Raw genomic sequence first — 22,686 nt, forward strand, 5'->3', positions numbered from 1 at the left:
CAGTTGAGCTTTGCTGGAAAAAAGTCACCCAATGCAGACTAGGGTATCATTACAGAATCACTATCACCATCTCAAGTGGACACCCGACACTGGCTGACAACACAGCTTTCCTGTACTCAGCGAGCTCCGATTCTCCAATACGACTGTCTTACACCCTCTCTGCCTCCTCAGACCTCTCACCCCAACCCTGACTGTCAGGTGATAACCTCGCATCACAATTCAGAGAAGAAAGAGAAACCATGACACAAGAACTCCTGCCTTCCTCTCTCTGCTCCCTTTCACAACCAAACTTTTTAAGAGTTGTGTCTGGGGCCGACCCCACGGCCAAGTGGTTAAGTTCCTGCGCTCTGCCCCTGGGTTCGCCAGTTCAGATCCTGGGCACAGACCTACACACTGCTCATCAAGCCATGCTGTGGCAGCATCCCACATAGAAGAACTAGAATGACTTAAAAGTACAGGGCCGGCCCGGTGGCACAGCGGTTAAGTTTGCACATTCCACTTAGGTGGGCCGGGGTTCACCGGTTCGGATCTCAGGTGTGGACATGGCACTGCTTGGCAAGCCATGCTGTGGTAGGCGTCCCACGTATAAAGTAGAGGAAGATGGGCATGGATGTTAGCTCAGGGCCAGCCTTCCTCAGCAAAAAGAGGAGGATTGGCAGCAGATGTTAGCTCAGGGCTAATCTTCCTCAAAAAAATAAAATAAAATAAATAAATAAAAGTAGGATATACAACTATGTACCAGGGCTTTGGGGGAGGGGAGCAAGAGGAAGACTGGCAACAGATGTTAGCTCAGGGCCAATCGTCCTTACCAAAGAAAGGTTGCCTTAAAAAAAAAAAAAGTTGCCCCTTCTATCTATTTTCATTTCAACTTCCAGTCACTCCTTTCCTCCTTTTTTCCTCAATTTTTAAATTAAGAAACATTTCAAAAATTGTTAGAAAATTACAAAGAACATTGTAACACACTCACTCATACTTAGTTTTAACAAATGCTAACATCTTGCCATACTTTTTTTAATTTTAAGGCAAAATTACACATGTATTGTTGTTTGTATTTTTTAAATTACATAAAAGGTATAACATAGACATCCATTTAATGCTTTTCCTACTCAACATCATGTTTGAGATTTACTCATGTTAATACATAAAGCTCTATCATTTTAATCATTTATCTACAGTATGAATATATCAGTTATCTATCCTTTCTCTTGTTGGTGGATGTTTAGGTTCGAATATATCACCTTTAACAATGCTGCAAGTGACAGGTGTAAGAATCTAAGGTAAATATCTAAAACTAGAGCTGTGGATTTTGGGGTGTCCACGTCTTTAGTCTTACTGGATACTGACCACTCTCCAGATGAGCTGTACCAACCAGGAGTTTGCAAGTTCCTAGCTCTTCACATCTTTGCAAACTTTACAATGAGTAGACTGTAAGTGTGGCCTGTCTGATGGTGTGAGTGGCCTCCCATTATTGTTTTAATTTGCATTTTTCTGACTACTAGCGAAATGAGCATCTTTTCATTTTTATTAGCCATGTAGGTTTCTTTTTATGTGAACTGCTTGTTTACTGAAGAGGTTTTATTGTTTGTTTATTGAGGAGGTTCTTTTTCTTATTGATTTGTAGGAGTTCTATATATTCTGAATACTAATCCTTGATCGGTTCCTGTTGATTTTAAAATTATAAAATATTTCAACCATGCATAGATATACAGATAATACCCAGGCACCAACCATCCCACTTTATAAAATCTTGATCCTTTGCTACATCCTCTTTAGATTTCCAAAGAGTGGAACACTACGGACACAACTAGAGTCCCCTGAGTTCCTCTCCAATCTCATCCCTCCCAAAAGCAACCGCTGATAGTAATTTGTGTTCAGCATTCTCATGCGTGTTTTTATACTTTCACTACATCTGTATGAATCCATAAGACGTGCAGAAGTTTCACATGCTCAAGTCGATATAAATAGTATCCATCCTATTTCTTCTGCAACTAGTTTTTTGTTGTTGTTCCACATTATGTTCTTAAGAATAAACTACGTTGACGGTCTAGTTCAGGCGTCAGCAAATTTCTTCTGTAAAGAGCCAGATGATAACTATCGTAGGGTTTACACACCAGACAGTCTCTGCCACAACTACTCAGCTTCGCTATTGTAGTGCACAGCAGCTACAGACAGTACGTAAGTGAAAAAGCTTGGTGTGTTCCAGTAAAACTTTATTTATGAACGCTGAAATATGAGCTTCATATAATTTTCACGTATCATGAAATATTACTCTTTGATTTTTTTTCAAACATTTAAAAACATAAAACGATTCTTTGCTCACAGACCTTAAAAGAACAGGTGTACCAGGAGTTGGCCTGGGGCTGTAGTTTGCCAACCCCTGGTCTGGTGTTGGCACTGTCACGCTGTATAGTATAAGCATATCACAGTATATTAATGTTCCAGCTGTTAGACGTTTAGGTTGTTTGCATTCTCTCTTCAATACACTACCAACTGGCTTCCACTTCTATCGCTCCAGCCAAACTGCTCTCTAGGTCACCAATAGCCTCCCGCCTGCAAATCCCACAGACCCTCTCAACCTTCCTCTCACTTCTCTCTCGGCAGCACTCGACCCAGGCAACTGCCATCAGTTTTCCTCCTAGCTTTCTGGCAGCTCTTTCTCAGGTTCCTTTACCAACTCCTTCTCTACCCGACATCAAAACACTGGGGTTCTTCAGAGCTTTGTCCTGGGACCACTGCTCACTAAACACAACCATCCATCCTATGGCTTTAAGCACTATCTAGAAAGACAACACCAACATTTATAACTCCAGCCTAGACCTTATTTCTTGGCTCCAAACGCAAATTTGTAATCGCCTGCTTGATTTCCACTTGGAATTCACATGAATCTCAAACTAAGATATTCAAGATGGAAATTCTGATCTTTACCCGATGGTCTGCTCTTCCCATGTTCAACATGTGGTATTCAGTCGTTTACGACAGAAATGAAGGCGTTAACCCGACACCTCCCTTTCTTACCTTGCCATCCAATTCACAGCCACGTTCTGTGGACTCTACCTGCAGACTCTCTCTCAAATTCTTCTCTTCTGTCCATTTCTACGGCTGACACCCTCTCTCTCCTAGCGCTGCGATAGCCTACCTAGTCTCTCTCCTTCCATTCTTTCCATCTCCATCTCCTCCTCATGGCAGGTACACTTACAAAATAGCAAACAGATGACACAGTTTTACTATATAAAACCATTCAAGGGCTTCCCAACGGACTTAGAGTAAAATCCAAATTCCCAGCTACGGCTCAGAAAGTGATAGATGCCGGGTCGACAATTTCATCTGGGGCTGCTTCACCCCCTTGCTGGCAATATTCAGCCCATACTAGCCTCCTTCAGGTTCTTTGAGCATAAAGTAAACTCTTTCTTACCTCAGCACTTAGTAAGGCCAATTTCTCTGCCAGGGACATCCCTCTCCTTCCCTCCACATGCCCAGCTGGAACAACTCTACAGCTCACCTCTCTGCTTACATGTCACCTCCACAGAAAGGCCTTCCCTGACCCCAACCCTAGCTTCCATTTTGTTCAATCTCAAATGTTCCATTTCACTTACTTACATAATTTTTTATTTAGATAATTCACTATGTTCTACTAAGATTAATTAACAAAGACCTAGGAAAAGTTTCCCACTTGACAATTATTATTTAGAAAGGTTAAAGTTTACAACTTAATCTTTTTTCCGATAAACATCAATATTATGAAGTTATGATCTACTCATTCAACACTCTTTATTTACACCAAAATCATAATAAAAACCAATTCTAATATGGAAAAAACTTATTCTGTAAACATATCAACATAATGCTCTGAAATTATAACAAAGACAATTTTGAAAAACTAAAAAGAAAAAACTACACGACCTAAGGAAGATCCATCTCCATAGGTCTTTCCATTAACACAGGAATAAAATTTGGGAAATTTTAGGGCTAAAAGAACTTTTGAGACGTTCTAGACCAATGTCATTGTTTTTAAAGATGATAAAAGTGGGCTCCAAAAAAATTAAGTGATTTGCATAAGGTCACACAGCTGGGCAGAGTCAAAAAACAAAAATATCCCAAGTCTCCTTACTCCCGATCTGATTCCACTATTCCCTCCTGGCAAATGCCTCTGCCTAAGAGCTTTGATGACATCTAACAATTAGATGTTTTTACACATCTAAGTTCTATGATCATATTTAACCCTTTCTCATGATTTAGACAGATGAGCTTCTCAGTTCAATAAAAGGATACACCTATTTCAAGCTTACAGAGATTAAACGAAACAACTTACTTGGCACGTGACGGTCTCAGGGGAGTTTGAGAATTATGACGAAGACTTAACATGTTTTCATGCTCTACTTGCTTGACCTGAGCTTCAAGTTTTGAAATTGTTCTAATTCAAAAGCAATAAGATAAATTAAGTACATGTCAACAAATTGAAAATATAGCCCAACTATAAATTACTTACTTAACAGACACTTCTAGGAAAGAGGTCACAATAGAGCTGCAAGTCCATAAACCTTTTTCATAGTAAGATGCCACCATTAAACTTCAACAAAATCAGGAAGAATAAATAGGAAGGCAAATACAAAACACTCTACAAAGAAGCATTTCATACACTACAGCTGAAGGAAAAGGGAGCAACAAATGAACTTAACACAGTAAGTTAAAAAAAATTTATAAATTTAACTACAGATCAAAACACACAGGGTACAAATTAAATAAAAACAAAATAAATTCAAGTATTCAAAGAAACTGCAATTCTAACATGTTTAATTCTAATATGTATGGATTCATGCATACGAAATATGTACAGGTAACACTCTCACAAAAGAGGAAGCAGGCTTACACCCAACAGCAGAGCTATTAAAATAACTTCCCATCCCGGACAACTCAGCCTACAGGCAGCTCATCTAATTTGTGCCGTGTTGAGAATAATAGCCTATTTTCAAGTTTACCAACAGAAAACAAGTACTCTGGCCAATTAATTGTTCAGAGCATATCTTGACATTCTTTCTGTTCTTTTAAATTTGTATATGTCTTCGTCTCATCTTTCAGACTCAAACTTTTACCTACTCTGTTGCAAGGAAGGTTTGAGAACCGCAGCTCTAACAGGGCTGATGCTTTCTACCAACCTGATAAAGAAGCTGTTTCTGGAACTGAATGCATCACTGAAAAGACCTGAGCAGAGAAGAAAGCTGGACAGCATTTCTGTCCCGCCCCATGGAAAGTCCTTAGGAGAGCAGTAAAATCCCTAAATAAGGGACATTTATCTCCTAAAATAAAAAGATGCTCTAAAGTCAATTAGAAATATCTAATAATGTGCCACAGGGACCATTCATGACTGTTCCTACCTAATTAAGTAAACCAAATCATGAATATAGTCCCCAAACCAGGTCTTAAAGAAGGCAGATGACCACAAAATTGGTGTAAATGTTATTTTCTTTTTGGAGCACAAAACTAATTCAGTGAACTAGACTGCCTCTTAAAATTATTTTCAATGGTTTAATATCATTTAGATTTTACCAATGCTGAGAAAATACATAATGTCTGGGGAAATGTACCTTTTAGGCACAACCACCAATATATTGTAATCATTTAAAAGTCTTCTTTGGCTAAAATCAAACATATCTCCAGGTCAGGGGAAGATTAGGATTAAACCTAACTTCAAGGTACTTAAAAATCCTCAAGAAAAGCTTTCTTTTCATCACTTTCAATAAAGACACACGTTTAAGTGCTAAAAGAACGATTAGAGGTGTTTTTTTATTAGTAAGACAATATATTTTACCTTTTCAAATCAGAAATCTGAGTATGAGCATCAAGCAATTTGTTCTCAGTTGTATTTAATGTATCCTACAAAAATAAAGGAAAAAATTCAGATAACTGAAGTATTCAAACGTATTCCTTTTATTTTAAAACGCATAACACAGTATTAACCTAAGACTATACCAGAGAGCTACAAAGAAAATTAGGCAGACACTTGGGAAGTATGGCATCAACCACACAGCCAATACCCATAATTCAAGGGAAAAAATGAGAGCAAAACACCGGTTTATACAACAGCCGTGTGCAGGTCCCCTGGTAACAGGCATAGCCTCTTACACTTTGCTTGGTTAGAAACAATCTAGGGTTAAAATGGACACATTTTAACCACAAACGACTAAAACCTCAGTAAATGGCAAAACAAGTATCTGTGATGATGAGATTTCAGACATAAAGACTGGCTCCTGACCCCCCAGAATCTTGGCTGCCTAGCTGTGCAGGCCTCTTCACTGACCTCGGATAATCGCAACCCTGCGTTTCACACAACAGAAATACGACCGCACTTACAGCATTATTGTAGGGTTTCAATGAGTACATATAGGTAGTTCCCAAACAGAGTTTTAATTAAGAATTCAAACATAATCCATAAACTCAACCCCATGAAAAGCTAATGCTGTGAAAAACAAAGCTTTCTATTTAAACAGTATTAATTATTTGCATCTATATGGTATCTTATACTCTTCTAAAAGTTTCATCTCAAAAGCAAGAGACATTCAATAAGTATTTGTTAAATTAATGAATCCAACAAACTTGTGAGTTAAACATGTGACAACAAGAGTAATGACTCAAAGAGCATGAGCGAGTGCTCTGGGTCAAACAGCTAGATGGGGACGGAGGAGGGAGACGGGTCAGATCTGATTTCCAGTCTAAGGCTTTTGCCCCTACATGAAGGTCAGAAGATGAACAATCAACATTACCTTCACTCTTTCGTGTTCTTTTCCAAGGGACTCATACTCTCCTAAAAGCTACAAGGATAAACAAAGAATTGCACCACAAAATTAAACATTATAACAGCAACTCAGGGATAGTCTACAAAATAACTGCCCATATCTTCAAAAATGCCAATGTCATGAGAGAAAAAGGTTAACATACAGTGCCAGATCAAAGGAGACTAAAGAGATGAGAGAAGTGACTACAGGCATGACCCTGGGTGGGGTCCCGGACAGGAAAACAGTCCCGTGACAGCACAATTTGGATATGGACCACATTACGATTGGATTTCTTTATTTTGACAACTGCTCTGTGGCCACGTTTGAGAAGGCCCTTGTTCTTAGGAAACACATCCCCAAAGTGCAGGGGGGAAGGGGCACGATGTCTCCAATGGTTCAAGAGAAGAAAAAAAATATATATATATTCATGTGTAAACATATAGATATGGCGGGATGATAAATACGACAAAATGCTAACAACTGTGATCCTAGGCAAAAGGAATATGACAGTTCTTGCAAGTTTTCTGTAAGTTTGAATTTATTTCAAAATAAAAAGTAAAACAAAAATAATGTAGTGTCAATACCCTTAAGTGAGCAGTTTTTTAAAAGATTTAAACTTATTTGCACTGTTCTCTTTTGAATTGCCGTGTACTACTTTTTGCTAAGCTAGTTCCAGAGTAAAGGTACAAGCTAAGTCTAATATAATCAGGTAATTTATTTAAAAATATGTACATGAGACTTCCGGTTAAAGAGGACAGATTCTTCACAGAATTCTCTCTGTGCCCTGAGAGCCCACTAAAGTAACAATGAAGCAATTAAAGAGAAAACAAAAGTGGGAACAGCAACAGGGAGAGATTGCAATGAAGACTAGCTGGGCAGGGGAGGCTACACCCTCCAGGGCCTGAATAAAGGATGCCCAGGGCAAGAAGGCTGATCTCTTCACACCCTGGAGAGGCTCAGACTTGCATCGCAGGTTCCGAAGTGGAGACGGCTGAAGCACAGGGCTGCCCACCAGGCAGAAAGTCCTTAAGCAGAGCGGTGGGAGCCCAGGCCTTCCCCGACCCCACGCAGCAGTGGACAGTCCAGCCAGGCAACAGACACCGGAGACATGAATGGGAGAAAAACACAACTTTGGAAACCCAAGTAACAGAGGCGGGGAGGCAAAGGGATAAAGAGAAAATGACTGAGGACAAGTTTTCAAAAATACCAACCTCATTCTCCCTCCCTCACTGCCCCAGAGCCTGGTTGATGGGTCCCAGACCAGACACTGGAAAACTGAACAACCTCAGGAAAAAGACCTCCACATATTCACATCTGGAGGTTCCTAGGCAAATGGCTGGTGCATACTCTACAGTTGCCCATAAATGAAGGCTACCAGGAAACAAGTCCCATCTGTGCAGAGACTCCAAATAGCTTTTTGCCACCCCACTCTCAAATGAGAGCCTATAAAAGCAGCAACACTGAAAAAAACGTTCACTATGAAATACACTTCAAGTCAAAATGAAAGGTTAACTTAGAAGAAATAATGAATCCAAACTAAAGAAAGGATTGAAAGAAGCTGTTATTAATATCTTCAGAGAAATAACAACATTATATGCATAAAACAAGAACAGAAAGCTATGCAGGGACTGGTCTCATGGCATGGTTCAGTGCACTCCACTTCAGCGGCCTGGGTTCACAGGTTTGGATTCCAGGAACAGACCTACACCATTCATCAGCCAAACTGTGGCGGCGTCCCACATACAAAAAAAGAGGAAGATTGGCACAGATGTTAGCTCATGGGGAATCTTCCTGAGCAAAACGAAAAAAAAAGCTATGAAAAACTAAATCAGAGAACAAGAAAAAGCTCTTAGAAGCTTAGAGAGAGGACATAAATTTGATACTGAGACCAGAAAATAAAGAATAAAGAGGCGATGATGCAAACTAAAGCATGAAAAAGTCTTAGAGAATCAACCCATGTAATGCTACATCTACTGGTAAAAGTTCCAGAAAGAGAGAACAGAGAAAAGAGAAGTAGGAAATTAATTGAGAAATTAGCAAGTTTTACAGAACTGAAAGACATTAATTTCGAGACTGGAAGAACCTGCGTCCCAAATGATGAACAAAAAAGAGCCAGTCCATCAAGGCACACTGTCACAGAATTCAGAGCACTGAGGACAAAAAGGAGGTGTTGACAGACTTCCAGGAGGAGCTCTGAACTCATTCAAAAGGAATGAGAAACACAACTACTAAATGCAATGTCTGATCCTTGGCTGGCTTCCAGACCAAAAAGCACAAACCTAAACACCTATAAAGGACATTATTTAGATAAGCGGGGAAATTTGAATACAGACTGCATACTAGATACTAGTATTATATCAATGTTAAATTCCCAAGTATGATAATTGGGCTGAGATGATGCAAGAGAAGGTAGTGTCCTTGTTCTTGGGAGCTACCTGTGGAAGAATTTAGGGATATAACCTCACAATGCCTGCAATTTACTCCCAAAGAGTTCGGCAAGAGGAAACTGTTTGTACACCACAAAGACAAAAAGCGAACGTGTAAAACTCACGCTTGGGGAATCTAGGTAAGGAATAGACACAAGTTGTCACTGCACCATTCTTACGCTTCTTCTGCAGCCTTCAAGCTTTTAAAACAAAAAGATGGAGGAAAAACAAAAGCCATGGGACGGGGGTGGGGGCAGAAGGAAGAGAAGTGATCCTCAGGTATCTCACGGGCAACAGAAAACAACAGGACAAAGTCTTCAAAATTCTGATGGAAAGAAAACAGAGAGCCAGAATTCTATACTCAGCCCAGTGACATGCAAAGGAACTAAATCTTCATCCACAATAATTATGGACAGGTTAAAAATTCAAGAAACAATATAAGCACCTTATTTAGAAATACAGAGATAAATACTAGAATATGGTGCCTAAGAGGAAAAAGCTAACATAGGATGTAAAAAAAAAAAAAAGTATAATACTGGGGCCAGCCCTGCGGCCTAGTGGTTAAGTTCGGCATGCTCCACTTTGGCGGCTCTGGTTCGGTTCCTGGGAGCAGACCTACACCACTCTTTGGCTGCTGTGCTGTGGCAGCAAGCTACGTACAAAACAGAGAAAGAGTGGCACAGATGTTAGCTTAGGGTGAACCTTCCTCAAGCAAAAAAAAAAAAGAGGAAGATTGGCACCTATGTTAGCTCAGGGCAAATCTTCCTCAGCAAAAAAAAAAGTGTACTACTTTGGTGAGAGACTTCTTTTTTAAAGATTTAAAGCAACAGAGATATAAACCATGTTCACATTTATGTATGGCAAGATTCAATATTATAAGTCTCAGTTGTCCTGAATTCCATCTATAAATTCAGTACAATTCCAACCAAAAGCAGAGTTTTTCATGAAATGCGTTAAGCTGATGGTAATATTTATATGAAATAAAATAGGGGCTGGCCCAGTGCTGCAGCAGTTAAGTTCACACATGCCACTTCAGCAGTCCCGAGTCTCATGTCAATTTAATTCCTAGACCAGCTAGAGGGACCTAGAGGGCAGAGGGACAGTTCTTCCTCCCCCACAGTGTGGTTTCAACTCAGGGACAAATAAACAGATCAGCAGAGCAGACCAGAGAGCGCCAAAACACACTCATACAGGAAAGAAACGTAATATACAACAGAGGTGGCATTAAAGGTCAGTAAGGAAAGGATAATCTATTTAAAAAGGGTCCTTCAACAACCGTTAATCATTTGGAAAAAAAATCAAGTTCAATTCCTCAAGTTCAATACCATAGATGAGAGAGAATTTGGGGCAGATTAAAGGCCTAAATATATAAAGCAAAGCTTTACAATTTTAGAAGGCAATATACAGGAAAATAGTTTTCTGATCTTTGGGTAGAAAAAGATTTTGTAAATAAGACATAAAGGAGGCCCAAACCATAAATTAAAAGACTGTATTTTGGACACTGAAATACAAAACCTGTACCCCATAACAGACACTACAGATAGTGAAAAGCCAGCCACAAGCCAGGAGAAGAAAACTGCAATTCACACAGCCATTCCACATGGATCAAACCGAAAGAGGTCTGACAATAGCAAGCACTGGGAACAATCTAGAAAAATAAGAATTCTCATACATCGCTGGTAAGAAAGTAACTGGTGCAGCCACTTCAGCGAGCAAGTGAGCAGCATTCTGAGGAAGACGGCCGTGCCCACAGTCTACGTGCCAGTTGTGCCCTCACACGCGCACAGTCTCACGGCAGAGTATGTCCCCAAAACGGCCACAGCAATACTTCAGCTCACACAGGCTCTTCCAGAATCTTGCTGCGCCCTGTTAAGAGGTGGTATCTACTTCCTCTTCCCTTGAACCTGGGCAGGAATTTGGGGCCATTTAAGAAACAGAATGTGACAGAAGCGATGCTGTATGACTTCCAGGGCTAGGTCATAAAAGGCAACGTGGCTATCATGAGCCGGCCGGATGGCACAGTGGTTAAGTGCGCACATTCTGTTTCGGCAGCCCAGGGTTCGCCAGTTCGGATCCTGGCTGCGGACATGGCACCGCTTGGCAAAGCCATGCTGTGGTAGGCGTCCCACATATAAAGTAGAGGAAGATGGGCACGGATGTTAGCTCAGGGCCAGTCTTCCTCAGCAAAAAGAGGAGGATTGGCAGTGGATGTTAGCTCAGGGCTAATCTTCCTCAAAAAAAAAAGGCAACGTGGCTATCAGGACACTCTTTCAGGATACTTGTCCTTGGTACTCAGCCATCACATTGCACAGAGGCCCACATCAGCCCACAAGGAGAAGACTGGCAGCCTTAGTCTACAGGCATCATCAACAACCAGCTCCCAGCCTTTGAGTTTCCAGCTGAGGTCCTAGATATGGCAGAGCAGACAAGCTGCCCCTGCTGCTGTGCCCGGGCCAGAGTCCTGGAGCCCTGAGTCCATGAGGAGAATATGTCCAGTTTGGGGTTGTTTTATAGCTCTGGTAACAGGAACAATACCCTAGAGGTACTTGTAAATGTTCACGAGGAGAAATGTATAGGAATGTTCATGGTAGAACTGCTCATAACAGCAATAAAGAGAAACTGGCAATAAGAAAATGGATAAATAAACTGTGGAAGTTTCACACAACGGAATACTACACAGGGATGAAAACAAATGAACTAGTGCTACAGGTATCTGCTTGGATAAATCTTACAAATAAAAAAAGATTGCAAAATAGTAAACACAGTATGATAACATTTATAAAGTTTTAAGATATGCCAAACAAACCACACTGATTAAGCAGACATACACATGTAATAATACTAAGACATGGGAATGGCATTCACACTATGCAGATCAGTTACTCCTACAAAGGCAGAGGTGATCAGAAAAGGGCACAGAGGAACTTCAATGTATCTGTAGTATTTTAATTCTTAGGATGGGTGGTGGAGTCCATGTGTACTTCTTGTGTTATTCTTCATACCAGAAATATTTCAAATATAAATGTTTAAATAAAAATGAATAAAAGCTACATGTATCAACATGGTAAAACCCAGAAACAATGTTGAGAGAAACAAACAGGCTGCAGCAGGAATATATGCAGTGCAATACAATTCATATATAGTTTAAGAACATACAAAACACTACTATACATATGTTCACAGACACATGCATATGTAGTAAAAGTAAAAAGCAATGCACGGGGGTAACTAAGAGCACATTTAGCGTAGACAGCACCTCTAGGGTGTGGAAGAAAGGAAAAGAAGAGAGTGTTTCAACTCTATCTACAGATGGCTAGTATATGGCTATTCAATGTATTACTCTCTAGTCCTCTCCGTATGCTTGAAATATTTGACATGATGAATGCAAAGAAAGTGAGTGTTACCACTGGCAACATTAATATAATTTCAGGTGAAAACAGCATTCTAGCTATTCTCTGCTGCTCCACTGCTACTCGAATACAATTGTGGTGGGTTTTTGAATAAACAAAAACGACGACATTCCAGTAGCAATGAATATACCTAGATCTCGGTTTCTAAATACCATTTTCCACTTGAAGGAACCAGGGCTCCTTGAAAAAAATGAACCGATTTAGGGCTGGGGCTGGAAAAGTTCAAGATGAGCCTGGAACATCTTGCTGTGCCAAGAAGTTTTGACTGGCTCAAAGAATGATAGGCAGGTCGAAAGGACACAGAAGCCAGCTTGACACGTATCCCTTTGGGCAAAACCAGAACAATGCAAGCATCCAAATAATAACCATAGTAAAAAAGAACTATAACTCACTGAATAAAATAAGAATCCATGAGCCCACACTGATATGAATAAAGAAAGCAGAAAGGAGAGTGCCTTCTTTCAGTAAAACGTAGAAGGAACAACAGAATTGGAAAAAGCACCATTTGGCAACCATCACAGTAATTACTTGTTTCAGGCAAGATTCCTCAGTGGATGCTAAAGCTAGTGGGTAAAAGTTTACTGAGAAAAAGGTGATTTACAGAGTCTTAAATTATCCTCTCATAAGTTACTCATTAATTAAAAGGCAGGGGCCATAACCTTCCAGTGGAGACACCTGGGAATCACCACCTTGCCCAAGTGATGGAAGTTAATACCACCAAGTCAACATGTGCCTCCTAATCAGGTGTGCTAAGAAGGGCTCAGCTCACTTCTGGGGAATTCCTGTGCATTCTAACAACTGGAATCTAACTGTGAAGAAACACAAACCCAAAATGAGGAACAGTGCTGTCCAGCACAACTTTCTACAAGGATGGGAGAAATCTCTATCGGCACTGCCCTAAAAACAGTAGCCACTAGCCACACGTGACTACTGGGCACTTGAAATGCGGTGAGTACAACTGAGGAACTGAATTTTAAATTTTATTTAATTGTAGTTAATGTAAATTGAAAAAGTCACATGTGGCTAGTGGCTACCATATTAAAAGCACAGTTCTATAAGGTAATTATTCTATCATCTTCAAAGAGTTTTAAGGTTATAAAAGACAAAGAAAAAGAAAAACTGAGAACTATTCCAGATTAAAGGACATTAAAAAGATGTGACAACTCAATGCAACATATAGTCCTGGATTGGGTCCTGGACAAGGGGAAAACAAAGTCTTTTCTTTTGGTATAAAGAACATTAGTAGTATAATTTGCAAAAGTTATATAAATTAAATAAGACTACTATATTTATGTTAACTTCCTAATTTTGATCTGGTTATATGAAAGACTGCCTTTGAAGTAGTTAAAGGTTCATTAGATAAAGCACATATTGTAAAATGTTGACATTCAGAAACTAAGTGAGGGATATATATAAATTCTTTATACAATTTTACTACTTTCTGTAAGTCTGATATTATGTGAAAGTAAAAAATACAAGAAGTTTTAAAAACCAGGAGTTCATGTATTCACATGCACTAAAATGAGACCATTAATACATATGAATAAGAACAGTAATAAAGCCATGTAAAGTTCTAATTAAATACGGCATAATGAACAGAGTGTTTATATCCACTCCCTCCTGAAACTTTACTATAATAACTGTGAAGGAATAAAAAACATATAGTGCTTGTTGAAATGATATGCTAAAAATGGTACTGTACTTCTGTGATTTTCCTAATAACCCAAAGCCCCAGTCTAGTCGTGAGAAAAACAACAGAAAAATTCCAAGGGACATCCTACAAAATATCTGATGAGCACCCCTCAAAACTGTCAAGGTCATCAAAAAGAAGTCTGAGAAACTGTCCCAGCCCAGAGGAGCCTAGGGAGACAGGACAACTAAACGTAGAAAGTCCTGGAACAGAAAAAAGAACATGAGGGAAAAATGAAGGAAATCTGAATAAACTATGGAGTTTAACTAATAATAACGTATCAATATTGGTCCATTAATTGTGTCAAATATACCATACTAATATAAGATGTTAATAAGAGGGGAAACAGTGCAGGGTATGTGGGAACATTACTATCGTCTCAATTTTTCTGTAAATCTAAAACTGTTGTAAAAAAAAAGTATTTTTTAAAAAGTAAAGTATGACTGCATACTACGGAAGTTTCCAGGTAGGGAAAGTCTCCAAAGTTGTCTCCCAGGCATTCTTTTTCTCAGGAGATGTACTCTAGCAAAACAAAGAGTTAAATCGAAAAAGAAGACAATAGATCCAAAACAGGAAAGAAGCAAGGACAGTTTCCAGGATGACAGCGAAGGAGAGTCCTAGATCATCTGTGTGTCAGACCTCAAGGGTATTGGGGTGGGGGCTGGGGACAGTGAGTGCTAGGCATATAGAAAAGTAAGCAGATAAAAAAGCAAGGCAATTGTGAATTCTAGGAAAAATAAAAGTCATAAGAGAAAGGAAATCACTGTACAGTAATCACTGTATACCACAGCTTAGCTCTAAACAATATTTACAGACAATATACTGAATATTGATTGAACTATAAATGATAATATATCATATTTCAAATGTAAGACACCACGGACTAGAAATCATACCATTATTTTATGTTATTTTCTAGAGAAAAAAATGTTGCCCATTAAAATATGACACTATGGTGTAAAGATGCATTCCAACTTCAGAGTTGTTAAAAGGTAAAAGAATAAGCTTCTTAGAATCAATTTAATCTATTAATCACATCGGAAGGAGAGGGAGAAATCTTTGTATCGGGAACAAATGCAGAAAGAAAGCTAAACTGTGATCTTGCACAGAAGGAAGTTAATAGATAATGTCTGATATTGAAAAGAGGGGGAAAAAAGGAAAGAGCAACATAAATTTGCTATTTAGAAATATGAAGGAAAATGCTAGAAGGAATAGGTAAAGAGCTGAAAGTAACGGCCTCTATGATATTGGACTCCAAGGTAGGGAGAGGTGGCAAAGATTGCTGTTTTTCATTTGAGATTTGACTATTTAAACCATTTACATGTATTACTTTCATGTAAATAAATTCTAAAAACCAAAGCAACAAGAATCAAATCTAAAGCTATAAGGAAGTAAATTTCAACACCTGAAATACTGTGATTTTTTTATATACCATGACAGAGGATATTAAGAAAACCTGAAACCTAATCCAGTTTCAATGTTATATGAATCCAAATTTTAAGTGAAATTAAATCAAAGTGAAAAAAGTTCAATCAAACCTGTTCTAAATCCGGTTCATTTTACCCTGCCAGACACAGATGTTAATCTGAGATAGCTCAAAAGTTGACCTGCGGGAGACAGACAGGCGTGGGAGCGACAGCAGTTCTGAAAGCTCTGACTTCCTGCTTCAAGATAAGACCCAACTGACTCCATCAGAAGGGTACATATTTGCAGCTACAGCAAAGGTATGTAACACAGAAATAAATATGGAAAAAGTCAGCACAGCTTGGAAGAGTACAATATCTAAAATCACTTTTAGCCAATCAAGTCATTAAGTTATCATTAAATGTCACTTACATCTTGAAACATTTTGTTTTCTCGTTTCAGTCTAGCTTCTTTATCATCTGAGAGTTTGTAAGCATTCTCAAAGGCTTCTTCTAAATCCTGCAGTCTAGATTTTAGTCGCATGATGGTATTATCTTTTTCTTTATTACTTGTTCTCATTTCCTCAATTCGTTCCTGCAAAATTTTGGAGGCACTGCTGGCTGTATTGAAGCGTTCTCTGAACTCATTCTACAAAACAAAGACAAGGATAATAAATTGTTTCTAATAAAAAGAAATAGAAGTCTCAAAAGCAACTAATAAACTGTGGGTATTAAAATATAAAGAAAAGTAATAAAACAAAACTTACAAATGGAAATCAACACATTTAAACATTTTGTTAACCCTGGGATGGAGACTAGAAAGGATTGCTTTACTAGAATGTTAGCTCCATGAGATTATCATCAAGTAGAGACAGAAATCATTGTCTGAGGCATTATGATTCTAGGACTCATCTGTAGATCACTATAATGAGGAAAAAATAACCATGGCTATTAGGGAAACGGTTCTGAAAGTATAGCTGGAATTTGTCACTGCACATTAATATTTATGGGGAAAAAAGCATTTCTTACCCTATTCTCTCACTTACTATGAAAATAAAAAATTCAAAATGCATCTGATATATTAATATTCACTTAACAATCATTTCTTGAATATCCACTAGGTGCCTGGCACTACGGTGCTAGAAATATAAGATTAACAAGAAAGATAAGTCCCTAACTTCATAAAGTTTATAGTTTAGGAGGAGACAAAGATTAAAAAGACATCAAAGACAAAAACACAGTGTATAGAACATAACTGGCATTGTGCACCAAAACACTGTTTCCAAGGTTACATGCAGAAGAACAAACTTGGTCATCACATGAAAAAAAAATTTATTTAAGATTAAAAGTTTATGCATTCCTAGTTATATATCCAAGAAAACTGAAAACATATCCACACAAAATCTTGTATACAAATGTTCATAGCACTATTATTCCTAAGAGGCAAAGAGTAAAACCAACCCAAACATTCACCACCTGACGCACAGATAAACAAAACGTGGTCTAGCCATACAGTAAGATATGACTTGGCCACAAAAAGAATTATGTACTGATACAAGCTACAACATAGATAAACCTTGAAAACATTATGCTAAGTGACACAGTCACATATTGCTTGATTCCATTTAGATCAAATGTCCAGAAGAGGCAAATCTATAGAAACAGAAAGTAGAATAGGTTGCCAGTGGCTGGGGAGAAGGGGTTGGTTGGGGGTGACGGCTAAGGGGTTCAGAGTTTCTTTTTGAGAAAAATGTTCTAAAATTTATCGTGGCGATGGTTGCACAAGTCTGTGAATACAGTAAAAAACAGTGAATTGTACACTTTAAAAGGGTGAGTTTTGGGCCAGCCCAGTGGTGCAGCAGTTAAGTGCGCACATTCCGCTTCAATGGCCAGGGGTTCGGGGGTTCGCCGGTTCGATCCCAGGTGCGGACATGGCACCGCTTGGCACGCCATACTGTGGTAGGCGTCCCACATATAAAGTAGAAGATGGGCACAGATGTTAGCTCAGGGCCAGTCTTCCTCAGCAAAAAGAGGATGATCAGCAGCAGTTAGCTCAGGGCTAATCTTCCTCAAAAAAATAAAAATTTAAAAAATTTAAAAAAATAAAAGGGTGAGGGGGCTGGCCCCGTGGCCGAGTGGTTAAGTCTGTGCGCTCCGCTGCAGGCGGCCCAGTGTTTCGTTGGTTCGAATCCTGGGCACGGACATGGCACTGCTCATCAGACCACGCTGAGGCAGCGTCCCACATGCTACAACTAGAAGGACCCACAACAAAGAATATACAACTATGTACTGGGGGGCTTTGGGGAGAAAAAGGAAAAAATAAAATCTTTAAAAAAAAAATAAATAAAAATAAATAAATAAATAAAAGGGTGAGTTTTATGATATGCAAATTTTAAAGGGTAAAAGTTTATAGTGTCATATGAAGCCAAGAGCAATCAAAATATAAATGTACTTAAGACATTCTAAAGGAGACAACAAAAAACATAACCAATGTTTTTATAAAACTATTCATTTGTAAAGTTCAATTAATAAAAAGGCTTAAATTTTTAACATTAAGTCAACAGAACAACAAAAAATAGGGTGCTTACTTACCACTTCTATTTCCAATAAGTTATTCTTATTTTCAAGTGTTCTCACACGACTAGTAGCTTCATTCAGAGCACTATCTAATTGGCCACATCTAAAAACCATAAATTGAAATGAAACAATTAGAAGATAAAATCCTTTCCCTTAAAAATATTATATAATCTAACTGATTCTCCAATATATAACATAAAACAAATTTTCCAAAGTTAGCTAAGACTCAGGATGCCATTTTAGTAAAATATATCCCAATGAACCTGATATTATAGCATCCAGAGGCAATAACGATATACAAAGGTCCCTAAGAAATACTAAGTGAAAAAAGCAAGATATGAACAGACATTGTACAACCATGTTCACAGTAGCATTATTCACAACAGCCAAAAGGTGGAAGCAACCCCAGTGTTCATCAAGGAACAAAGGGATAAACCAAATGCAATATATATACACACACAGATACAAAGACACAATGGATTATTCAGTCTTAAAAATGAGGGAAATCCCGACACATACTACAACACGGATAAACCTCAAGGACATTATGCTAAGAGAAATAAGCAGTCAAATACTGTATGATTCCACTTATACAAGGTACCCAGAGACATCAAATTAATAAAGACGGAAAGTAGAATGATGGTTGCCAGGGGCTGGGGGGAGAAGGGAATGCGAAGCTGTTGCTTAACGGGTACAGAGTGTCAGTGTTGCAGGAGGAAAAAGTTCTGGAGATGGATAGTGGTGATGGTTGCACAAAGTGAATGTACTTAATGCCAGTGAACTGTACAATTAAAAATGGTTCAAACAGTAAATTTTACTTAAATTTTACCACATTAAAAAACAAAATTTAGAGGCCGGCCCCGTGGCTGAATGGTTAAGTTCATGTACTCCGATTCGGCGGCCCAGGGTTCTGACGGTTCGAATCCTAGGGGTGGACATGGCACCACTGATCAGGCCATGCTGAGGCGCCGTCCCACATGTCACAACTAGAAGGACACACAACTAAAAATACAGAACTATGTACCGGGGGGCTTTGGGGAGAAAAAGGAAAAATAAAATCTTTAAAAAAACTAATAAAAAAGATTTTAATTTTAAAAAAGATATAAAAGACTGCATAAAATAGCTTGATCTTAGTTATGAAAAAATCTCTATACACATATATGCATTATGATTTCTAGAAGGAAGCAAAAAATGAAATTAAGTCTGGGATGTGAAAAGAGAGACTGGGGTACGGAGACTCCTTATATAGCCTTCTGTACTTTTTCAAATAAATGTATTATTCTTATAATGAAAGACTTTCTTTGTAAAGTTAATTATCATAGAACCTCAAAGTAACAAAATGTACTAAAGAATTTGGTTACCATTTTAACTCAGTGTTTAATGATGTATTGTGAATAAAAGCTACTATCTGTTTGGCACTGATTGCACATCCAGTCTATGTTAAGCACTTTGCATTCATCCTCACAATTCCATGAGTAAGGACTGTCACCATTCCCATTTTACAGATGAGAAAACAAAGGCAGAGAAGTTAAATTCCTCCTGAGTTTCTAAGCCAGGCCCTCTGGCTCCAGAGTTCATACTCCTAGCCACTATGCACTAATGCCTTGCAGAAATGAAGTACTAATAACTGTTCTTGAAAGAAAGATCACTAAATAGCCAAGTGTAGGTGTGTTAACTGTACTTTTCTGTGTTAATTACCACACTGATTCTGGTATGCCAGACATCTTGTCTGCTGAGCTGCAACTGTGTGACATAACAATCTGATATCACAGCTGGCCTACAATCTAAGTGTTAATGGCCCATTTGCAGTAGCAGTGGGATTCTCCAATTTGCAATTTTAAGTCTGAAAAAAAAGTGCTGCTGTGTATGCTGACAACATAATATTGGTTTTGGTCTTAGGTGAATCACTTCTCCAGTTCTAAATGATTACAACTTGTCATTTTGTTTCTATTGTCATCTGTAACACAGTTTTATACTGTTTAAGCGAAGTTGAATCCTTTTGGGAGTAGTAGGAGAAAATAATGTATTGCTATTCACTTGCACGCTGTTGTTATATTTACTCCAGTACCCTACATTGCTGCTGTTATTGTTATAACACATCCACTTCCAGAAAACTCTGGGGGCCAGCCCAGTGGCGTAGTGGTTAAGTTTGCGTGCTCTACTTCAGTACCCCGGATTTTGCTGGTTTGGATCCTGGACGCATGCCTACACACTGCTCATCAAGCCATGCTGTGGCAGCATCCCACATACAAAATAGAGGAAGACTGGCACAGACGTTAGTTCAGGGACAACCTTCCTCAAGCAAAAAGAGGAAGATCAGAAACAGACGTTAGCTCAGGGATAATCTTCCTCACCAAAAAAACCCCACAAACAAACAAACAAAAAGAAAACTGACTTCCAATCTGCTCCACATACATTCTCTCACTGCTCCTTGTGCTCTAGCAGTTTCTAGATATGGAAATGCTTTAACTAGCTGTCATTTACTAGGGTCTTCTTTGGCACCCTGTCTTTACCCTAACAAGGTCCACCGATGGATTTTTTTCACACTTGTTTTCCAACAGGAAGTACCTGTGGCCAGCTTTGTCGTCTTAAAAAAAAAAAAAAAAAGGAGCAACTTTCCCTAGCCTACTATCTACTCTTTCCCTTTGGTCATAGAAAGCCTAAGCCTGGCTTTTTTTTCTGGCCCTTTTCAAATCACTTCTCTCTACCATTGTGCCCCATCCCCACCAATAGCAGCAAACCGGAAGCTGTACAAACACTCAGGAATACGACAGCGTGTTAACTACCACAGCAAGCACAAACTAGTGTAACAGCTAGTTTCCCTAGAATTCTGCAAATTAAACTGTCAACTGGACCAGAAGATTTCAGTTCCTTCCTAACCTTTTTTCAAGGGGCTTTGTCTTTTTTGCCCTAGAGAAGAATCCTTTGCTATCATCTAGACCTGAGCAATTTTCAGTGTGCTTAAGTCCCACTTAATTGAAAGTATGTTGCAAGTATGCTATTATTAACACTAGTTAAAGCATCAAATTGTGTAGATGATTCTCTCTCTCTAAAATAGGTGTAAAGCTATGCCTAATACAAGGTCATTCTCGATGTGGTAAATATACACAATGGAATACTACTCAGCCATAAGAAATGATGACATCCGGCCATTTGTGACAACATGGATGGACCTTGAGGGTATTATGCTAGTGAAATAAGTCAGAGGGAGAAAGTCAAATACCGTCTGATCTCACTCATAAGGAGAAGAGCCATCACAGAGACAGAGATTGGACTGGTGGTTACCAGAGAGGAAGGGGGGAGGGGTGAGGGTGAAAGGGGTCATTAGGCACATGTGTGTGGTGATAGACTGGTCTTTGAGTGGTGAACATGATGTAATCTACAAAGAAATCGAAATATAACAATGTACACCCAAAATTTATATAATGTTACAAACCAATGTTACTGCAATAAAAAATAAATAAAAGGGCCATTCTCCTCTGTGTTTCCATGGGTTTTTTGAACAGGATAATTGCTTCCACAGATTCATGAGTGTCTGAGATAAAGTCATTGAGTATCTGGCTATAAAAACGGGGTGAGGGGCCAGCCCAGTGGCACAGCGGTTAAGTTCGCACGTTCCACTTCTCAGCGGCCCAGGGTTCATCAGTTTGGATCCTGGGTGTGGACACGGCATGGCTCGGCAAAAGCCACGCTGTGGTAGGCGTCCCACATATAAAGTAGTGGAAGATGGGCATGGATGTTAGCTCAGGGCCAGTCTTCCTCAGCAAAAAGAGGAGGAGTGGCAGTAGTTAGCTCAGGGCTAAGCTTCCTCAAAAAAAAAATTTAATTAAAAAATAAAAAATAAATAAAAATGGGGTGAGAACTGCCCCAGGACATTAGTCACAGACTTCTTATTAGAGAATCCATATGCTGTACTAATCCTTCCATAAATGACATTCCTCTCTGTACACAAAATCTGCTCAACTGTTTCAGTATTTTGCCCATATGAAACAAATGTCCTCATGTCAGTTATAAGTGTATTGTAAGAGGTTGGTTCAAATCTGTAAAAATAATTACTTAGGCAAACACTTTTCTGTCTTAAAATTTTCAAATCTGAAACGTTTTCAAAGTGCTTTATCATCACAACATATCACCTTTGGGGAAAATAATCTATCCAAGTTGGAGAAACATTAACTTTACAGTTAAATTATAAGTTTTACCTGTCTATAAGAATTTGATTGGTTTTCTTCCAATCCTCAACTGCAGAACTTTCTTTGGCCTCCAGTTTCTGTCTCAAACTGTTTATCTCCGATTCATAATAAGCTCGAAGATCTGCTACGTGTCGAGCGTGCTTCTCCCTCAGGTTCCGCCTAATCCTGTTGGTGGGAGTGAAAAACATCATTAGGAAAGCATCTCTTCACTCTCTATCCT

General features: G+C 38.9%; 1 protein-coding gene across 24 annotated transcripts in view; it reads right to left on the reverse strand.

Moving 5' to 3' along the window:
- The window catches only part of MPHOSPH9 (M-phase phosphoprotein 9), a 57,693-nt gene that overhangs the window by 13,425 nt on the left and 21,582 nt on the right, over positions 1-22,686 (reverse strand). For 16 of the 24 annotated variants that reach the window (XR_011542457.1, XR_011542456.1, XR_011542459.1 and 13 more), the window contains 6 exons: positions 22,476-22,631; positions 18,292-18,379; positions 16,133-16,348; positions 6,759-6,806; positions 5,807-5,871; positions 4,310-4,411 (listed from right to left, as the gene is read on the reverse strand). Coding sequence is in view for 20 of the 24 variants with exons in the window: in XM_070629235.1 (XP_070485336.1) it covers positions 4,310-4,411; positions 5,807-5,871; positions 6,759-6,806; positions 16,133-16,348; positions 18,292-18,379; positions 22,476-22,631 (675 nt within the window). In the remaining 4 variants the exon portion in view is untranslated. The remainder of the gene's footprint in view (positions 1-4,309; positions 4,412-5,806; positions 5,872-6,758; positions 6,807-16,132; positions 16,349-18,291; positions 18,380-22,475; positions 22,632-22,686) is intronic. The other 8 variants (XM_070629229.1, XM_070629237.1, XM_070629243.1 and 5 more) reach the window with 1 other exon arrangement.

Source organism: Equus przewalskii, chromosome 7, assembly GCF_037783145.1.
Source record: "Equus przewalskii isolate Varuska chromosome 7, EquPr2, whole genome shotgun sequence".
Taxonomy (NCBI): domain Eukaryota; kingdom Metazoa; phylum Chordata; class Mammalia; order Perissodactyla; family Equidae; genus Equus; species Equus przewalskii.